This window comes from Ctenocephalides felis, unplaced genomic scaffold, assembly GCF_003426905.1.
Source record: "Ctenocephalides felis isolate EL2017-DRISC unplaced genomic scaffold, ASM342690v1 CF-g0.4_SCAFFOLD_03570, whole genome shotgun sequence".
Lineage (NCBI taxonomy): Eukaryota > Metazoa > Arthropoda > Insecta > Siphonaptera > Pulicidae > Ctenocephalides > Ctenocephalides felis.
This window is the reverse complement of record NW_020539724.1, coordinates 6,769,369-6,791,939: the sequence shown is the minus strand read 5'-3', so window position 1 is coordinate 6,791,939 and position 22,571 is coordinate 6,769,369. Positions and strand designations below refer to the sequence as shown.

The 22,571-nt window shown below is 28.2% G+C and overlaps 1 protein-coding gene and 1 long non-coding RNA gene across 2 annotated transcripts; both read right to left on the bottom strand.

Annotated features, from left to right (window-relative positions):
• Window positions 1-2,152: 2,152 nt before the first annotated feature.
• Window positions 2,153-13,469, bottom strand: LOC113383153 (vacuolar protein sorting-associated protein 13-like). The gene is made up of 39 exons (XM_026621399.1): window positions 13,370-13,469; window positions 13,212-13,298; window positions 13,032-13,129; window positions 12,870-12,966; window positions 12,603-12,814; window positions 12,186-12,324; window positions 11,884-12,069; window positions 11,654-11,813; window positions 11,283-11,421; window positions 11,094-11,199; window positions 10,877-11,025; window positions 10,671-10,762; window positions 10,284-10,538; window positions 10,074-10,223; window positions 9,833-10,007; window positions 9,622-9,767; window positions 9,450-9,561; window positions 8,907-9,072; window positions 8,693-8,849; window positions 8,487-8,607; window positions 8,204-8,323; window positions 7,876-8,026; window positions 7,567-7,811; window positions 7,284-7,439; window positions 6,550-6,783; window positions 6,270-6,488; window positions 6,044-6,149; window positions 5,458-5,648; window positions 5,190-5,359; window positions 5,009-5,121; window positions 4,631-4,920; window positions 4,255-4,480; window positions 4,040-4,186; window positions 3,452-3,681; window positions 3,243-3,380; window positions 3,067-3,174; window positions 2,636-2,747; window positions 2,384-2,577; window positions 2,153-2,320 (listed from the first exon to the last, which is right to left on the bottom strand). Exons 1-39 carry the CDS (start codon window positions 13,467-13,469, stop codon window positions 2,153-2,155), a joined length of 6,165 nt encoding a protein of 2,054 aa, XP_026477184.1.
• A 378-nt stretch (window positions 13,470-13,847) lies between these two features.
• LOC113383364 lies at window positions 13,848-14,546 on the bottom strand. Its single transcript, XR_003367755.1, has 3 exons — window positions 14,441-14,546; window positions 14,307-14,371; window positions 13,848-14,141 (listed from the first exon to the last, which is right to left on the bottom strand). It is a non-coding gene; the product is annotated as an uncharacterized LOC113383364 (long non-coding RNA).
• Window positions 14,547-22,571: the final 8,025 nt, after the last annotated feature.

Sequence of the window (22,571 nt, the reverse complement as noted above, 5' to 3'; positions counted from 1 at the left end):
ATTCTAATTGCTATATTTTTACTAACTTTACGTTTACTTCGTATAAAATGTCAATATTAATAATTTTATTTTTATTTTTTTACAACTGTAAATGTAACATCAACCAGTATGCGACGGAACCAGACGTGTTGTACGTTTGTTTTCAAAATGCTATTTCGACTCAAAAATTTAATCAATTTCCTTATATTACACATGTAATCAATGAAAATGAATCACCTGAAATTCAACATTCAATAGCAACGTCTTTAAGCCAGGTAGGTTTGCCTGTAAAAATTTTAAAAGACACTACACATGCGGTGTATTACAAGTCTTCGATATTCTACAAATCATTTATGTACGTTATTTATATAAAAAATGAATTGGAATTTCAAGAAAAGCTGTATAAAATTAAGAATTCCGTATCTTGGAATCCAAGTGCTAAATTCTGGATTCTAGTACCAAAATTCAGTGAAGATTTTATCAAATTTGTACTAAAGCAACTGTGGACAAATAACGCCGTCAACGTTGTAATAATATTCAAAACCAAAGCTGGAGTCAATATCATAACATGGTTTCCGTACGATAGAGATTTTTGTGGCAATTTTGTTGGAAAATTATATGTAATCAATAAATGTAACTCCCATGGACAATTGATCCATAAAAAAGAAATATTTCCTAATAAAGTGCCGAAGAATTTGAACGCTTGTCCAGTTAAAACATTATATTTGAGATGGCTTCCAGCAGTGATCGACCCGATGTCAAAAAGTTATCCTGGATATGAGGTGGAAATTATGAAAATTTTAGCACAAGTTGCTAATATTACTTTGGTTTATATGCCTCTCAATATTACGAAATTAGGACAACGAAATTATAGAGGAAACTGGACCGAAATATTGGGAACTTTACAGGTAAATGGACAGAAGGGTGAAACAAAATTTTGTTTATTATTCGTTTCTTAAAAGTAAAATCTATTTTTTTTTTAATGCATAATTTCAATGTAAATATGTCTTATGTATCCTTTTACCAATATGTTGGTGTAACTACTTATCATAAATATTGCTATAAGAATTTATTGCAGAACAAAACTGGAGATTTTTTATATGGTAGCATCGAAAATACAGTGAACAAACATTTGGATTTTGACCTTAGCAAAGTGTATGCCTTCAACAGCATCATGTGGATCGTTCCAAGTTCTACAAGAAAGAACTCCAAACACATATTTCGAATTGTAATTAATGAAGTGGTGTGGATTCTTGTGATTTTATCGATCACTTTATTAGGAATAATATTCTGGTTATTGTCAGTTTTGCATTTTGAAAAACACGAATACTCCAGACTTTATATGATGGCTACCAATGTATTTCGACTGTTCACTTGTAAGTAAAAAATATTGTACTCGTAAATCATCAATTTCTAACTTAAATATTTAATTGTTTTCAGGCGAATCAATGCCACATGGTCCAAAAAATTCAACAGTTCGTTGTTTCTATATATTTTGTTTCTTCATCGCCTTATTATTGACAACGCACTACAACGCCTTGTTATATGGTTACCTTGCCTATCCAATTTACGGAAATCAAATAAATGATTTGAGACAACTATTAAAATCGGATATAAATATACTACTCCATCCCAAATACCAAGACGTATTTACTGTAAATTCATCTAGACATTCCAATAAAGAAGTTCTGGACAAATTTGAAAAATGTGCTCCAGTTGAAGATTGTATAAGAAAAGTATCCAAAGGAAAATATGCAACAGTAGCAGATAGCTTTATTTTCGATTATCATTCATCAAAATATCCAATGGTGAATGAAAGATCAATTTTTCACCTCTTTCCGATACGACAATATTTTATAAGTGCTGTTGCAAGAAAAGGATTTCCTTTGATGTCAAGACTGGATAGTATCATAGGCAGAATGCAAGATTTTGGATTCATAGAATTGATTTCAAGACAGTTTCAAGTTTGGGTCGATTTGAAATATTTAAAGGAAGAGAAAGAGATAACACATTTTTTAAGAATTGGAATGGAACATATAATAGCTCCTATATATGTGTGCTTAGGACTTATATTCCTGGCATCTGTTGTTTTCGTGTTGGAGATAGTTTGGTATACATATTTTAATACATAAATTTAATTAATTAATATAATAAGATAAATTTTAATTTATTATCATACCTGTATTATGCTCCGAAGTGTTAAAGTTGTCACATTTTCATTGATTTGAACATCGGAAACTACTGCCCTCGGTTCACCATTTGGATTTTCTTTGGACATCACAAAATATCTTTTATCAGCTCTATTCAAGGGCAAAATTAACTCACTTTTTTGATGGTCTAGCTAAATAATTGAATTAATTATACACTAAATACTACAAATTTTCAATTTTAATTTTATACTCACTATGACCGTTAATTTCTTTTCTGAATGTATATGAGGAAATGGTGTATCATGTGTCGATACAGGAGATTGTATTTTAGATACTTCTCGTAATTGTAAATAAGTTTGCGCTCCGTTCCCAAGAACAATTTCTTGGTAGTCTACACTTCCACATGCCTTAAATGGACTAAGACTCAGTAATAAGGTCACATCAAATCCTGAAAGATTCAACTGATTATGCAAAAATAAATAATATAACCCATATTAATACTTTACCTAAATCATTTCTGATTAAATACGGAAAATTAACATTGCTGGCTGGTTCTACTTCGATGCTTTCTCCTGTAGACTCAACAAAGCCATATGATTTTTGCAAGGTTGTCAAGACCTATTGAAAGGCATTTAGAATTATAATTACATAAGCTTTTATTTAAAAATTTATTTACAACTAGACAAAATCAAATTAGAATTATATTTTGCTTACTAATATAAAAAAATATTTATTTATTGTATTTAAACTTCTTTGATAATTGAATAAATAATTGGATGTGAATGACTTTGAAAATGTATGGAACTATCCTGAATTAATGGTACAAAATTAGCATCCCAAACAAATGTTATGTAATAATATTATTATACTTAAATTATTAGTATTCTTTTTCAATACTAGAAACCATAGAGCATTTATCAATTTTTTATAAACTTACTTCCAAACATGTTTTCGATAAGGTCAGTTCAAGATTATTTTGCGACATTATTGTGATTTTTCGAGTCATGATCGGTTCGAATTTATCCACAACCAATTTGTTCTCAAGCTAGTAAAAAATTAAACATGACTGATAATAAATAATAAATATTAATAATATAATAAACTGATGATTACGTCTAATTTTAATTGCCAGGGTGTGTAAACTGTCAATCCATCGATCACTTCTTCCATGGGTTCTATAATTGCTTCCCATAAACCGTGTTTGGTATTTTGGTAAGCCATTTTTATCCACATATCGCTAAAAACATACATCTGGAATAAAATAATGCGATCAATTAGTAGTAATAATATAGATCATTGAATATTTCTCACATATAAGTTACCTGCGAATTCCAGTCGTGCAACGCCGCTTCGTACTTTATTTCTATAAATAATAATTGCATAGTTTTTCCCTGGGTGCCACCTTCCAAATAAACCTGAATCGATGGGACAAATAATGCGCATTTTTCTGATACGTTCTTAGAAGGTGTCGTTTGTGCAACAACTAAATTTAGTTCTTCATATGCTTTCTTCACTATAATGTCATCCTCTTCATCAGACAACAAGCTAATATCTGGACAAATAATAATATTTAAAGAAAAAAAACGTATTATGCATATCAATTCTTGTGAGATATTTTATTCGTTTTATTCTGAAGGAATGTAATATTTTTCAAGCATAACTCGAGATACAAAGCTTTGAGCGAGTAAGAGTTTTCTAGAAAAATGTTAAGACAAAATGAAAATATAAAAAGATTCGTCTGTTGTAACAATGACTTTCCTGCCATAGAAATATTTTGGGCGTTTTCAAGGGAGTTGCTGAACAAAATAATAAAAAGTAAACTTATTTTTAATATTCAAAAAAACTTAACAAAAACAACAGTGCTTTGAGATACCATAGATTCCGCTTCCGGGAAATCGCACTTAAATTACCTTCTTCTTGTTGTAAAAACCAATATTCATAATCAGAAAATTCGCATGGCAGCCACATATTAGAAAAATCACGTTCTTCTTCCGGCTTTTCTGTAACACCTTCTTGATTCATAGTGTCCATGATCTTTTTAACTAATTGAGTGACATCTAATCAAAACACAAATCACATTATCTTAGAAAATAGACGCGACATTTATGAAACATTTTGTATTTACTTGGGGATAAAAAGACTTGTATTTCAGTAACACATATATCGATATGCATGCCATGTAAAGTCGGACTAGAACCAGTAAAATTCAGTGAACATGGTTTCAATATTGGTACCATAGTTTCCTTCCTTCGGTTCTCATCAAAAATACAAGTGTAAATGTGCAAATCTTTCAAGGAACCCGTTACTACAGTACGTTCCAAAACATTCCTATAACGCAAAAGTAGCTCTGTCTAAAATATAATTGAAACTAATTAATTGATTTGGTTTTAGATTGAAATTTGGTTTTACTTGATCAAATATAATAACATAATTTGACTAATGATCTAGTTATAGCTTCAAGGGCAATGCTGCCTATTACTTCTGTCCATCTGCTGACTTACATTTAATATAATGCAATTGCAATCAATATCATCCATAGCTTCCACCAGAATAATATCAGGCTGTTCAAGTCGCAAATCGACTGTGAAAGAAAATTTTTTATCGTCGATTTTTACAGTACTTTTATGATCAATTGCCATGTTTAGTTTAGTCGATGATTTGCGATCAACGGATTCCTTGCTGAATGTTGACTTCGTAGAGACCTGCCCTGAGGGCGTTTTGAAAAAATCACTCACCGTGGTCAGATAGTCCATGCTTATTATGAAATTCAAACTGAAAACCCTTATAGCAACTGAAAGAATAAAAGTTATAAATATAATATTAATTCTATTATTATCTTAGTATTTTTTTTATTTGTAAATTCATCTACTAACTCTTACCAAATTGATTATGGAGTGTCGCGGTGTATGATAAATCCAACATACTTTTTAATGGTTTATATGCACTATAATTTGTATATGATGATATGGGTTTTGTGGATCTTTGTAAATATCTAAAAACGAATCAAAGTTCACATTTAGTTCAGGTAAATCCTATTTGTTATTATTTAAAAGTATGTACCTAGAAATTTTATTTACTCTGTAGCTTCTTGTATCATCAAATGTACAATCACAAAGTAGAACGTCAATGGCCATTGATTTGTCACTGAATTGTCTTCCTTTTGCAGATAAAACTAGCAAACTGAAGCGAGCTAAACCTTTTCTTGGCAATTTTACACTTTTGGCAGTATTCTATAAGTAAATTATCAAAATATAGTATATGTAGTATCGGAAGCAACTATCGTTCTAATGAATTTGGAAATCTAAAAATTTATTTATTATCATCTTACAAATTGAGTGCCTCCAGTGAATAAATCAATGGTCATCACATCCAAAGTAAATTGAAAACGATACACAATCTTCAAGCTTGCTTCAGAAGATTCAGAATCGCTAGAATCTTCTTCAATGTTTGTTGTTTGATGATGTATTAAATCTAAAGATTTTCTTGAAAGTTTCCACTCCGATTCTCGATATGTCGTTGCTGCAAATAAAAAAAAACTGATAATATTTGAATTATTATAAACTTATTATGAATACTATTTGACATAATTATATTTGCAACAATGCTCAAAAAGGCTATTTTCATTTGAAATCATATTTGAGATCTACAGTCACTACAGTTTGATATCAAGCTTGCTGAGGTGAGTAACAAACCTGGAAACAGTGTTTGCTAGACCAAATTCTTACCAGAGCCAACTTTTTAGACTGCTAGTGATGATGGTTAAATTAATTTAATCGAAATGTAATATAAGCATATATGTACAAGAAAGTATGTGACATTTAAGTATATACTTACATATATTTATGTATATACTTACATATATATATATATATATATATATATATATATAATTAATTAAACAAATTTATATTTACAATCTGCTGTAATATGAGTAGAACCTCTCACTGGTAGTTTTCCTTCAGTGAAATTTTGCGCCATTACGCTCATGGCCATTGCATAATCTGATTTACTAAGCAGAATCTAAATTGAAACAACAAATGAACAAATAAACTATACAAATACATTATATATATATATATATATATATATATATACATTATATATATACATATATATATATATATATATATATATATATACCTGAATACTTTTAACTTTTCCAGTTATATCAAGTTGTGGTACATTAGTATACCAAACATAAGACAGATTTCTTTTGATTAACATGGAGAATGATGTAGGTCTTAATAATGTTTGTTCCCTTTCAACAAAATGAGACTTTGACAAACTCGCTCTCGACATTTGCAAATCTTCTAATTGCAGGGATAACTCTTCTATCACTATTCGAATTTCATCCATATCCTGAAATTTAATATTATTATTCATATTAGCATTACAATTGAAAAAATGTTTCAATACTTACAAACGCTCTTATGTTATCAAATTTATTCATGATGGTAATATAGCCAAAATCAAATATGAACACATGTAAGCTTTGGGAATTTATTGGAAGAACCAATATAGGTGCTTTGATGTGAAGATTTAATTGGACTCTTGTGATATTTTTCATGTTTATTTGTTCTATAACCGCATCGGCCGCTTCTGTCGCTGTATCTACTATTACTTTATGGGCGTATTCAAAATTTTTTATAAAATCCTGAAATTGAATAAAAACCTATATTATAGGTATGATATAGGACAAGCTTAATTTATAATCTTCTAAGGAAATCGAAGAAAATATCTTATATTACGACAAACAAGTAGTACAAAAAGTGTACAAAATATGGAAAAAAGTATTCTTGTTAGCAGTCAATAAGCCAAAAATAATTAATAAAATGAATTACTTTTGTACGACTCAACTCAATAGTGGTTTAAGAATAGATGCATGTCATCATTTAGCAGTTCTAAAAATAATAATTACAAAACAAGCAGCAAAAAAATTAAACATTGATTTATAATTTTTTATAAAAGAAATACATAACACATTAAAAAGAACAAAAGAGAGTAAAACATACTTATACAGTTATAGTTAAAAAGGTTCAGAGATAACTAAACCATAAAAATTGAAAATTAAAACATAAAATCTAAAATTAACAATTTAAAGTGTTAAACATTGCTAAAAATGTGGATATTCTAGAAAGTAAATTTTATACTTACAATAATTGTATTAAAAAACCAGTTAAGAAAAACAATTTTAACACATCCCACATTTGCAACAATGGACATATCATTTTTGTTATATTTTGGAGTTCGAACCAAATCGTACCAAACAACAATACAATGTAATGCTACACCTTCTACAACTTCTACTATCTAAAAAAACAATATTTTATTAAATTATGAGAAAATAAAATAAATAAAATGATAAATGAACTAAATATAAATAACAAGATTTTTATATATACTTCAATGGTGTTGATGATAATTATTTCTGAAATACCGTTTTGTGAATGCTCTTCACATTTTTGTCTCGTAATCTTATATCTTTCAATTTTAATGTGATCTTCTTGTGTGATTTTTTGCTTACGATACCACTAGATATTCCAACAAGAGCAAAGTGTGCTAAATCTCTTCTGTCATTTGCTATATGCAAAGAAACTTCTTCAATTTTGGCAAGAATTTTTATATCAGTGATTTCATTCTGCATATCCATTTGTTTTTTGAAATCGATAACTCTAGCTAAAACTATAAATCATAATGTGTAAATAACTTAATTCATTGATAAATTTATTACTAGACTATTATTTACGTGTTCCTGAAGATTTAGCAATTTTAGTAAAATTTTCTTCCTTGAAAAGTAGACTGACAACTTCTGCAAATGTTTTATTACTTTTTTTGTTAATGTTTCTTATATGTTCAATTTTTAGATCACTAAGTCTTTTCTGAAGTACCTGTGCTTCCTACAGTTGTTAAAAAATTAATGAAACATTATAAACAAATAATAAAAATTTAGGCACAAATGGAGTTTAAATTAAAACATATGGCGCCGTACCAATAAAATATTTTAGAATTTTGCTGATTGCCTTACTGATGATATTTTATTTATAACAAAATAAATACCTTATTTTTCCACTTACCGATAAGATTTCATTTATACTCTGTTGATTTAAAGTAATATCTAAAACATTAAAATCTAATTCAATCTTTTGTTTGACACTGGCAAATTCTGTTGCAAAAAAAGGTGATTCCAATTCAACCTATAAAAATATTTAAATTAAATATTAATTAGTTGTAAGTTGCATTTAGAAAAAATTTAAATGAATGAAACATAACTCATATCTTTCGAACAGATTTGAATTTTTAAAATCAGTTCAGGATTTATGGCTATATGAGTAAAAACAAATATGTTTGTATATTTACCTGTTTGTAGGAAATATTAAACAAGTTATCACGATCGTGAATAAATTTGACAGTTTTAATAGTTTTTATAATATCTACAGTTTCCGGGCTTCTGTAGTGTTGCAGTTCAATGCTTCCAAGACTGAAATTGCATAAATTATTATCATATTGAATTCAAAAACCTATTTACAGTAAAAAAAATAGCAAAACATTGATTTTAAACATGCCTTAAGTCACAACTTAAATCGTAAGATTTTTGAACCATTATAAAATTCAAATGACGAACATTGAAGTGTATTAATTTCTGACAGTATTCTTGTGGATCCTTTTGTCTGCGAGACTTTAGGGTTACTTCCACAGTTTTGTATAAATTTATAGATAATTCTATAATAAAATAAATTTATTATATTCATTATCATAAGATATTATCATTTGACTTACCCCCAAATTTGAAATCTACATATAATGATACTAATTGCGCTGACATTGGATTTCCTTCGTCGACTTTTTGAGCATTTATTTCTTTCGAAATTAAATTTATTATTTTAGATGAAGAAGAAGCTGCTGTCATAGTAGATGCTTTAGAAGTAGTTGATTTTTTATCTGCCTGTATTAATGAAAAAAGAAATGAAATAAAAGTGCATAATTTGTCATTGATCACCAAAATAGTTAAACTAATAAATAAATAAATTGAATAGACTTCTGAATGATTCATATGATAAGAATTTTTTTTTCCAATTTGATTTTTCAACAGTTTGTATTCAAATGTTTTCTAATAATAGGAAACAGCAATAAACATAAATTTTGTTCAGAACAATATATAATATAACACTTTGATAAAAAAAAAAAGGATAATCAAACAAACCAACTTTATAAGATATTAAACGAAAATATTAGAAATCGAACTGTTTTGTTCAATTTAATGATACTAAACATATATCTCAATTTGATGGACTATTGATATATATATCAAGTTATACTCACTAGATTGTTATTCGCTTGTGTTGTTTTTTGAAAACTTAAAGCTAAAGCAGCCGTTTCAACAATTCTAACATCACTGAAATTAATTTGAACTGAATCCAATACTCCGGATATCCTACAAATAACAAATACTTTTTAAATAAATTCAAATTCAAAATTATTCAAGTTATCATACTTCATTGATGGAAATCTTGGATCGTCTGATATGAGACACTTTTGGATGGTAATTTTTAATGAAATGGGATTAATTATATTCATATTATCATCCTTGGATGTTCCAACTCTATTAACCAACTCTTCACTTCTTAGAGCAAGAAGAATCTGAAATAAATTCATATTATACTGTTAAATCATCTATTTTGTGAATATTATATTTAAAAATATACCTGAACGTCTGTAATATTAGTAATAAAAGAATCATAAGATTGTAGAATCAAATTATTCAAAATTTCTTCCTCATCTAAACCTTCATCGTGCATTGTTTTAACTTCCACTCTAGGTGCTCTAGGTTCTGTTGTAATAATCAATTTACCCAAATCGATGATAAGTATTGATCTTGGACTAAAATTTTGAAGAAAATTAATTCTAGTGTTTGATAATTATTTTTTTGATTTGATTAAAATTTACTTCACATTGCATCCAGCATAAGGTATGACAATATAAGGTGCCAGTACGTTAATTCTACAATCAAGGAAAGTTTTGGTGGTAAGGGCGTATTGTAGACCCAAAGCAGACATTTCTTTAACATTCATTTTTGTTGTTTTATTTAGATCAGCCCTAAAAGTACACAATTACAACTATAGGTATTTAATTTTGCTCAATTATTTATATACTTACAAAGCATTAAAAACTTGATCTTCTGTTACTATTGTGAAAACATCTATAATGCTTTGAATAGTGACATCATCATACATAATTTGTAAAGGATTAGCGAGCACGACTAATCTTTCATCGCATTTTTTATCCAAAGGTACCATTTCGTATAAGATTTCAAAAAGCATAGGAAAACGTCCTTTAGGTTCAATTAGAACTGGAAGATACTTATCTTGCTTTTTCCCGAACATTGCCATATCTCTGATTGTGAACTCTATCCTAAAAAAGGTAATAATCATGAGATAAAAAGCATTTGACTTATATTGATGTTGTCAAGCATATTTCTCTAGTTTTTGTATGTGTGTATATTCTTATGATTTGTTGAAATAAATACCAATAATTTTAATTCACCTTAATCCAGAAAATTTTGAACGATTACCAACATGCAGACGACATGACTTGATAAAAAACTCACTGATGTGTTCGTTGTTTTCATTGAAAATCTTTAATGATAAAAATATTGTTAAAACCTAATATGCCATTCAAATAATGATAAATTAATACATATGAAATTATTTTCATGGAATGTTTGAAAATCAATAATAGCTTTAACTTGCCACTATTCGCATTGTGCTCAGCAAAAATGTAAGAACATAGTCATAATATGTTTCAGGATAAGGTGATGGTATTTCATCTTTATCCAATCCAATGGCTGCATATAACTTCATCTTTTCATTAGCATTTAATGCTCTATAAAATTGTTCCTCTATAAAAATAGAATTCCATTAAAAGCATATTATTTGAATATATTTTTCATGGCATTCAAAGTTTTACTTATGTTTCCAGATGAATCCAAATCGGTATCACTACCAGACCACCAACGCGATAACCATGATTTATTTTTGGCTGAGTCTTGTTTTTGCTTTTCTTCTAATTCTAGCTGTATATACATAAAACATAAGCAAATGTATATTTGATCTTTATACAATTTAATACTAGATCAAATCAAATCAATTTTAATACCTCAAAATAAACTTGTTTTCGTATAAGAAGTATATTTGCAGTATCCAAATAATCCTCACAAAATTCTATTTGTCCTTTTATATCTTCTGTAATGCGCCCTTTTCGTTTGACTTTTTCTTTAAAAGCTTTGCTATACAACCTTAAATAAAATATAAAAAAATCTCAAGTAAATAAAACATAAAAAGATTATATTCACCTTATTAATTAAATATGCTGAACTTGTTGATAAGTTTACATTGGTATGCTTATGAATCAGTTGATTGAATATCTTCAATCGGGTTTCTGCACGGATAATGTTGTATATATTCAATTTATTACAATTGGCTTATAGTGAATTATTGAATAATTATAAATAAAATATTTCAACATACTTATACACCATTCTGTGTCCTTTTATATGATTCCAATCCCAATTTTTTCTCACTCGTCGAATTTGTTCATTGACAATGCACTCATAAGCAAATTGCCACCATTCCTTTGCATGACCGGAATATATATCAAGGAATGGCCTGTATTTTCTGTATGGCAAACCTTCAAAATAATTCAATTAACATTAACTTATTACATAATTATAAGCTTTCATATTTTCTCATAAATTTACCTTTATTCATTCTGTCCATGGAGTCATTCAGAAGAATCAAGCATTGAAATTGTTTTTTTGAAATTTTGATATCTAAGCGCTGCATGTCCATATTTATTTTAACTACTGGAATGCTATAAGGTGGATCATCGTTTTTGGGTTTTTGACTTGCACTTAATTTTGATAAAAGGAACAAAGGACCAAAAACTATGAATAAAATTCAGAATGTGATTGGGTGTATCATGTGATTAAATTAAATAATATTGTAACTACCAATTTTTTTTTTCAAAGATTATACGGCCTTATTATTAATTTTTCTTTACCATAATCAAAATTATCAGGAAAAAATCCTCGTTTGGCTACATTATGTTCCAAAAATTTAGTTTTTTCTTCATCAGTAATCTGTGCTATACGTGCGGGTGTGCAATTCCAATACAATCCTAGACATTCTAAATCCATTACCTAATTTTTTAGCAAAAACAATAAAAGATTTCTATAAATACATAGTAAATATAAATTACTTAATTACTTAGTTGAAAAGGATATGACAAATAATTTTTCAAAGCAAAAGAAATATATAGTAACATAATGAAAATTAATTCTATAAAATATAAAGTGTCTTCAGTCTTTTTCATAAATCTAGTCTATCATAAAATCGAATTTTATCTTTTTGTATCTATTAATATATTTATGTATTAGGTCGATTTGTTACAAAAGTCGTTCTTTTTTAAACACATTACCTTAAATATTTGCCAAGTAGGTTTATTTTCAACTCCTTCAGCAGTATTAAACACCAATGTGTCCATTGTTAAACCCAAAGCAAAAGGGTGCCCAGGATTAGTTACTTTATCCTCATATCTTATGTGAATAGTGCTAATCTTAACTTGCATATTTTTAATAATTTGTGTAACCATTTTATCGGTGAATGTATCTTCCATCGTCTGAGGCGCTCCTAAAATAATAATATTTTTTAACAAAATTATTTGAACTAAAGTTATAATTATTACCTAATTCTCTTATTTTGCGATTGTTCTCAAATTCTTCTAAAATTTTTTGTTTTTCTTCTTTCATCTTTTTATTTTCAGCATCTGCATTATATATCACCTGTTGACAGGATTTTTGGACTATTGTTGTTGTAAATGAATAGATTATTTTACAAAATACAAAACCTCCAAGTTAGGCTCTGCCAAAAGAAACAACCTCTCGACTAATACAACAACAGGATCTTGATATAAGTTTTTCCATGGGATTTTCAAAATTAATTTGCCTTGCGAATTTTTATTAATTATTAATTAAATATTGCATATTATTGTATATATCATAATTTTTTATTTATATTGACTACTTACCCAGTAAACCATACACTGTTTGAATAGGTAATTCTAAATCGTTGAGAGCAGTGTTTTTTAACTTCAAATTTGTGAATACAGCATCACCTGAAGCATTTTTTCAGTAGTATTTTTTTATTTCATGGATAAGCATTTTGTTAAAGAAATATATCAATCACCTCCCCAGATTCCCAAATGTAATTGTGATGTATCAAGGTCCTCTATATAATCACTTAAAATCCTGTTTAAAACTTCTACAACGATTTTTTCGAAAACCATTTTTATAACTTATGTAAATTTAACTTAAAAACTTATGCGAAATAATAATAATTAAATGTTAAAAATAATTCATAAAAAAATATCTAAAACAAAATATTGTCTAATTCATATTCAAACTATGATTTGCACATTATAACAGATAATTTTATTTTTAAACATTGTAAGTATATGAATATGAATTACTCCAATTAATTGAATAAAACTTTACTAGCATAATTAATCATTTATAGTTTCAAACTTATTGAAATCAAATTATTAAATAAATAGAAATGCTATATGAACAAATAATGACGAGTTGTGATTCATTTATTTTGTCAAAATAAAACAGGAATTTTAATTTCTTGATTATACTTAAATTGGTTTTGATTTAGTGATTATTATAAATAATGAAATAAATTATATAAAATGCTTTGTAGTAAATATTTTTATAATGTTAAATTTTTTTCATCCATTGTCATTATGACATTTGTTTGCAAAGAGAGCTCTGTTAAAGAAATATTTACTAAAATCAGGTTTATATTTTGAAACTAAAGCTTCGTCGGCTATAAATCCTTGCATGATGATTTCTGTAGAGAGTTTGCATGAAGCATAATGAAGTTCAGCAGTGTCAACCATTTTTAAGACTTTGGGATCATAGTCGCTCAATGTCTTGAGACACCAGTTGAAGAAGATCTGTATTGAAGAATCATGCCTTTTACACAATAATTTCTTGCATGTTGTATGAAATATGTAATTATTGAATCAGAATCAATTAAAAGTCTATAATCATCAATATTCAAAAAAGTATGTCAACAAAATATGTATTAGTTTAACTATAAAATTCAATTCAAAACTTACTTTAAGTTATGTTTATGCAATCATTTGCAATCAGTTTTTCTTAACACAAGTGATTTGTTGGTTTTCTGTTATAGAAAACAGCAGTGACATTATGGCTTCTTATTAACAATAACTTTTACTGTATGCATACCTACTTTTAAATATTTTGTTTCTCTATTTCATCACAACTCAGAAAACACATCAATGTACACACAAAGAAGAAACAGTAGTTTTTACACAACACTAGAATACAAACTGAATAATAATAGAATATATTCAAATGTAGTTTAATCGATCTGTGACAAGTAACTGATGATTGTCAAACTGTTCGGAAGTTTGAACAAACTGCGTCAACGTCCAACGATACCAATGTAAACTAACGATACCAACATAACCTAAAAAAAAACTGGAAACAAACCATAACTTTTAAAAACCACTGACTTTAGTGTTATAAATAATATCTTAGATAAAAGAAGAGTTTATAAATATTATCATAGATAGAAAAAGAATATTATTTTTTACTGTCAATAAAAACTCAGTAGCAAATTATTCCAAAACAGAATTTGAAAAATACAGTTTCTTTATATAAATTATATAACGAATGCATTTATTAAAATCTACAACCATTACCATATTTTTATTTTCAGGTGAAAATCAGAATACAATAAGTTATATCCAAGATGTATTTCTTTATCAAATAAGTGCATGAAATAAAGATAGAGGAATATAAAAAAAACAAAACAGCACAGAATTATATACCACAATATATTGCTAATGAATGGATACTGAAAAAAATTATTTAAATATAATATTGTAAAAAAAATGAATAAATGATTATTAAATTATTTATTTATTTATTTATTTATTTATTTATACGCCAATCGGCTTATACAGTTTTATAATATTGTTTGCTAATTCAAACTTGTATATTTATAGCTATATACAGATACACACACATATAGACAGACAGATAGATAGATATATATAGATACAGATATACACATACAGATACACATACATACACATCTACTTACATACAGATATACATACACATAATACGCATACATATACACACATTCACATATATAAGTACATAATACATACACATACATTACACGTAGACTTTATAAAAAAAACTATGATAATTAAGTAACATAAAATAATACTTTGGTTAAGTAATATGACTTTGGTGAAATAATTAATTGCACAAAATATTGTGGTGTTTAAGTTTTTTCTTTATGTAGCCTCAAAACTTTGTTGACGCATATCGAAAAAGTTCAAACTGCCGCAATACTCATTGACTTCTTTGGCTAAAAATTATAGATTATAAAATAGTGTATATATATATATAGATATATATTATATACACTTCAAATGATGATAGTATTTATGTAAATCTTATGATATGAAATAAAAATAAAAGAAATTAATCTTTTTAAACTTTTTTCTGAAGCTTACTGTAACATTTAGTTCAACATTTGACTATAGTTACCTCTTATGATATTTCTCCTGATTTAAGTAAATTATTTTCAAAATTAGAATATGATTTATTTGCATTTGCAGTGTGTAGCCTTCATCATCCTTATAGCAAAATTATATTGTCGAGTTGTAATAGATCTATTCGAGGCTCGAGTAATCCAATATATGCACAAATACTCAACTAAAACCTGAATAATAATAATAAATTAATTATAAATTCTGTTGTAGTTCTTAATTAATAATTATTATTAAATATAAATATAAAATAAATAGGAAAAAAACATTTTTGACACTTAAATTATATTAAATGTTAAGATTGAAAATAAATAGTAGGTACATGGTACGAGACAATCGCATCTCAATGATTCTCTTACCTTTTTCCCATTTTTATACACTCTTATGAACTATTCTTCCAAATTTCCGTTTCCTTGCTTGACTTTCAGTTTCCTGTATTTTCTATTATCACATCAATCATCTGCATTCCCAATCCTTTCTGTCTTTCTATTTTCAGTCCTTCGTGTAGGAGGCACTCGTTTTGCAGAATGGGCCCAAACTAGTTTCCTTTCTTCTTGAGGATCGAGCTCAGTAGAATTCTTCTTTGTCTAGAGTCGACCTTATAAATAAGTACACTATCTAGCCTATCGTGCCATGATCACCTCGTCAGAAACTTGAACAAATGAATGATGTGCCAGTTAATTGGGGGGCGTCCATTATAATACATGAGGTTTTTAGGTAAAAGGGGGGGGGGGTATATTAAGATTACATGTGTATTAATTTTTTGCCTGAATTAAAAAAAATCCAAACATTTTCAAAAAAAAAAAGAAAAAAGTTTACATTTTTGCTCATAGCTAAAAATACATGTAATGCTTTGTGGGGGCAGGGAGGGTAATTTGAATATCACTATGTATCACTAAGGTGAGGAGATGTGTACCAAAATACTTAAAAAATCGATCACGTGATTAATGGACGCCCCTTGAATGTTTATCTATCTCTGTCCAATCGTAGGGACTTGCAGATCTTGGTGCAACAGCTAATTTGGTACATATTAGCATGCGCTTCAACTTGCTTTAAAATGAACCTTTGCTGTATCACTATATTTGACCCATAATTTTAACCTGGTGCAGATAGCCTCGATTAGTTGTTGAGACTTGTGACCCAACCGATTTGCCAGTACAACTGTCTGCGAGAACTGAAAGAATAGCAAAGAATTGTGTTTATAGATTCATCAGTGTAATAATATATAAAAATATATGTTTAGAACACAATAAGTTGATAATTTGTTTCATATTTTGCTTAGGAATGCTTGTACAGCCAGATAACCTCACAAACAACACTAGAACTTGTGGAAGCCCATTTTTAGCAACAAATTGTTTTATTTTGAAATTTTTTACGTTATTCATTACATGAAAATATAAACTTTATTTAGAACTTACATACGTGCAGCAGCAAAATGCAAAAAAGCACTTTTGGCAAAAGTGTAATTTTGACAATTGTGCCATTTTGGGGTAGGTTTTTAAAAAAAATGTAAAAATTGTAATCACTTACCAAAATTTAATTTTATGACAATTTGTGACTACCAACTCATACAACAATAATAAAATAACATAACATTTCTTTTGTTACCCAAAATTGGCTCCTTAATCCATTAATCCCATGATTAATCCGTACACTGACCATGTAATTTTAATTTCTGGACAAATAGTGGTTACTGAGTAATGTTTTTAGTTATTATTAGCATATTTATCGTGGCAAAAATAGCTTTTCACCAATATAGTTTGATTTAAATTGAAATTTCAAGCCGGGGTTAGTTTTCTTTCAGGGGTATTTTTTACAACATCCGGGTCCGCATTCTTGGATCCGCGAGTATATAAGGAGGGCGCTAATTAACAAAGGGTTCATTAGCGGATTGGATCCGAACAGTAAACAGTGAAGTGAAAAGTGAAGTGAAAAGTAAAGTAAAAAGTGAAAATAAGTTGTGAAGTGAAGTGAAGAAAGTGTATTTTAAAGTGAATCAGTATCAACAAAGTGTGTTTCAGTGTGCAGCAGAAAAAGTAAAAAGTTTATTTTTCAAAAATAGTAAGTATAATGATTAAATAAAAAGAAATGCAGTTAACATTTTTAAGCTTAATGGCTTAAAGTTAATGATATAATTACTTATTAATATAATAATTATTTACTTAAGTAAATAATAATTTAATATACTCATTTTTTAATGATTTTTAAATTGAGTTCATCACCCATCAAATAAAATTGCAGCCCCATACAATGACCAAGGGAAAAAAACTACATTAACTGTTTGAGACTAATATATATATATTAACTAATGTATATTGACGAGGTATAATTGATAATTGACTAATGCTATATTTATTAGTCTCAAACAGTTATGTAGTTTTATTTCCTTGGTCATTGTTTGGGCTGGGCTGCAATTTATTTGATGGGTGATGAAACTTAATTATATATTAATATATATATATAATATATATATATATATATATATATATATATATATACTGTTCTTCAACCAGTCTACAAACAACACACTATCTAATTGTGATTTTTTAAATTAGTATTTTGTGAAACTATTGTGTAATTACAAGTTTAACGTTTATAATACATAGTGTAGGGCATTACCATATCTTGATACCATGGTTTATTAAAATTTTTCAATTTAACACTAAGATAATAATTGTAAGTACTAATTACTATTTTATTTTTTTTTCATTCCAATTCAATTGTTTTAGTTTTTATTTTTTTTTTTTTAGTTTCCGCTGAATGAGGCTAGGATTATAGCCGAAACGTATGGATTTAAAATAAATTTTTGAAAGAAATTCATGTTTTATTGATGTTATGCCCGATTACTAGACTTTGTTAATATATATATATATATATATATATATATATATATATAATATATATATATATTGAAATGATCCTTAATATGGTCATTTCGAATTTCTTGCTCTTAGTGGCTCAAATGATTCCAATTTGATAAAAAAAAATCGGTGAAAGTTTTAGCTTTTAATATAACTTTTAGAGGATTTTTATCAATTTGGAAGCATTTGCATCAAGGAGCAAGGAAACTCAAAAATGTCCATATTAAGGACCACCCACCGCACTCCAACATGTTTTAACATGGTGTATAATTTAATAATTAAATTTTTTCAGGTTATAATATCGTTATTACTACATGAGCCTACACGTCCAGCTTGGATAAAAAGCAGTCGACAAATTATGCTTGGAATGGAAGAACATACTACAAAGGTAAGATTTTTTTAAATTTTTAACACGTAGTATATATATAGCAAAAATATAATGGTCAAACAATCAACAAAATTAATTAGGTAAGGCACTTGAGAGTGCAAATGTATGATTTTCATGTCTTAGAGATAATACCTAGTATATAATCATATGACGGAAATATAATATTGACCATGCAATATACAAAATGCATACAAAATAGGCGTATATAAAAATAAATACGCCAAGCACTCTCGAGTGCACCTGTAGGGATTTTCAGGTCTTGGGGATAATACTTAGTATTTAACTGAAATAAATATTGGCCATGCAATATGCAATATGCAATATGCAATATACAACATACATACGAAACAAACATTTCCAAAAAAATTAAGTAAGGCACTCTAGAGTACACCTGTAGGGATTTTCAAGTTTTGGGGATAATAGCTAATATTTAACTGAAATATAACAAAGGCCATGCAATATACAATATGCAATAAATATACAACATACATACGAAACAAACATTTCCAAAAAAAATAAGTAAGGCACTCTAGAGTGCACCTGTAGGGATTTTTAGATTTTGGGGATAATAGCTAGTATATAACTGAAATATAACAAGGGCCATGCAATATGCAATATACAATATACATATTAAACAAACATTTCCAAAAAAAATTATGTAAGGCACTCTGGAGTGCACCTGTAGGGATTTTCAGGTCTTGCGGATAATAGCTAGTATATAACTGAAATCTTACAATGGCCATGCAATATGCAATATACAACATACATACGAAACAAACATTTCCAAAAAATAGCTAGTATATAACTGAAATATAATAATGGCCATGCAATATGCAATATACAACATACATATAAAACAAACATTTCCAAAAAAATTATATAAGGCACTCTAGAGTGCACCTGTAGGATTTTCAGGTCTGGGGATAATAGCTAGTATATAACGAAAATATAACAATGGCCATGCAATATGCAATATGCAATATACAATATACAACATACATACGAAACAAACATTTCCAAAAAAATTAAGTAAGGTACTCTAGAGTGCACCTGTAGGGATTTCAGGTCTTAGTAGTGTTCTTCCTACATGCGGTAAATAACTTTATATTTGTATTTATTTTTATCTTTGTATTTCATTTCAATTTCAAAAGTAATATCATTAACTTCTCATTCAATTTCAAAATAATTTCCTTCTATAAACAGTATTGCCAAGCAAGTTTTCAATTCTTCAATGTTGTCCTTAACATTCCGCATTCTTTGTTGCGTTGAATAATTATTCCGCAATCTAAGTTGTGTGAATGGGGAAGGTGAGATCGGGACCCTGGCGCTAAGTTTTGCTTACCTAATCTCGAACCCTCCCTGGATCATATGGGACCCTGGCGCTAAGTTTGCTTACCTAATCCTGATCCCTATGCGAAGGGTTGAAAGCAAGTTTGGCAATTCTGTCCTTTTCAATCATGAGTTTCAATATCCTACTTATTTTTTTTTTACTTATAACGGTTTATTTCGGTGAATGTACACATTCTCAGTAAATGTCACACTTACCATTTTGTTTTGGTAAATACTTTTAAATTCTTTTAAATTTTAAATATAAATAATAAATAATGAACGAAGAGTAATAAATTTCAATATTCAATTATCGATTTTCAATTTTCAATTTTCATTTTCAATTTTCAATATTCAGCAGTTCTTAGCTGTCTTTTCTTAGTCGGCAGTTCTCTTAACTGTCTATTCTTAGTTGGCAGTTCTCTTAACTGTCTATTCTTAGTTGGCAGTTCTCTTAACTGTCTATTCTTAGTTGGCAGTTCTCTTAACTGTCTATTCTTAGTTGGCAGTTCTCTTAACTGTCTATTCTTAGTTGTAAGTTATTATTCGGCAGTTCTTAGCTGTCTATTCTTAGTTGTAAGTTCTTAGTCGGCAGTTCTTAGCTGTCTATTCTTAGTTGTAAGTTATTAGTCGGCAGTTCTTAGCTGTCTATTCTAGTTGTAAGTTCTTAGTCGGCAGTTCTAGCTGTCTTTTCTTAGTCGGCAGTTCTTAGCTGTCAGTTTGTAGTTGTAAGTCTTAGTTTTAAGTTTAGTTTTTTAAGTCTTAGTTTTTAAGTTCTTAGTTTTAAGTTCTTAGTGATAAGTCAATAGTTAATAGTCCTCATTATAGTTTTTTTTAGTTGCAATATCTGTTAGAACTGCTGAATAAAATAAATAGTTATGATCAATAGTTCAACTCACATTTGTCAAATGAGCCGGTAAATGTAAACATTTACCGAGAAGTGTGTACATTCACCAAAATATGCATATTTATCGTAACATACATACCAAACAAACATATTCAAAACTAATTATGTAATTTAAATGTTCATTATTAGCCGCTGTGAACACTACACTATTTTTGAGCACTTTCGAGTGCACCTGTAGGGATTTTCAGGTCTTGGGGATAATACCTAGTATATAACTAAAATATAACAATGGCCATACAATATGCAATATACAACATACATACTAAACAAAACATTTCCAAAAAAATTAAGGCACTCTAGAGTGCACCTGTAGGGATTTTCAGGTCTTGGGTATAATAGCTAGTATATAACTGAAATATAACAATGGCCATGCAATATGCAATATGCAATATGCAATATACAACATACAACATACATACGAAACAAACATTTCCAAAAAAATTAAGTAAGGCACTCTAGAGTGCAACTGTAGGGATTTTCAGGTCTTGGGGATAATAGCTAGTATATAACTGAAATATAACAATGGCCATGCAATATGCAATATGCAATATACAACATACATACGAAACAAACATTTCAAAAAAATTAAGTAAGGCACTCTAGAGTGCACCTGTAGGGATTTTCAGGTCTTGGGTATAATAGCTAGTATATAACTGAAATAAACAATGACCATGCAATATGCAATATGCAATATACAACATACATACGAAACAAACATTTCCAAAAAAAATTAAGTATGCACTCTAGAGTGCACCTGTAGGGATTTCAGGTCTTACTATATAAGTATAGAATTGAAATATAATAAAATGAATATGCAATATGCACAATTCGTGCAAAATAAGCGTATAATAGTAAGGCACCCCTGAGTGCAAATGTACGGATATTCAAGTCTTAGGGAAAACATCTAGTGTATAAGTACTGAACGGAAATATTATAATAATGAAATGTATAAAATGCATACCTAACAAGCGTATACGAAAATAATTAAGTAAGTACAAAACGCACTGATATTTTGGTCTTAAAGATAACAGCTAGTATATAAGTATAGAACTGAAATATAATAATAATAAAATATGCAATATAACTGTATAAACTAACAAAATAAGCATATATAAAAATAATAAAGCGATGCACTTCGAGTGCTATGTACGGATATTCAGGTTTTAGGCTTAACACCTAGTGTATAAGTATATAACTGAAATATGATAATAATGAACATGCAATATACAAAATGCGTACAAAATATAAGCGTATAATTAGGTTAAAGCACTCCTGTGTGAAAATGTACAGATATTCAGGTCTTAGTATAA

Excerpts from the sequence above, each read along its gene's own strand:
- LOC113383153 (XM_026621399.1), bottom strand. The coding sequence starts at position 13,469 with ATGGTTTTCGAAAAAATCGTTGTAGAAGTTTTAAACAGGATTTTAAGT. Across the intron at positions 12,967-13,031 it reads TGGCAGAGCCTAACTTGGAG|GTGATATATAATGCAGATGC; the intron begins GTTTTGTATTTT and ends TCCTGTCAACAG. Across the intron at positions 8,324-8,486 it reads TTAATATTTCCTACAAACAG|GTTGAATTGGAATCACCTTT; the intron begins GTAAATATACAA and ends ATATTTTTATAG.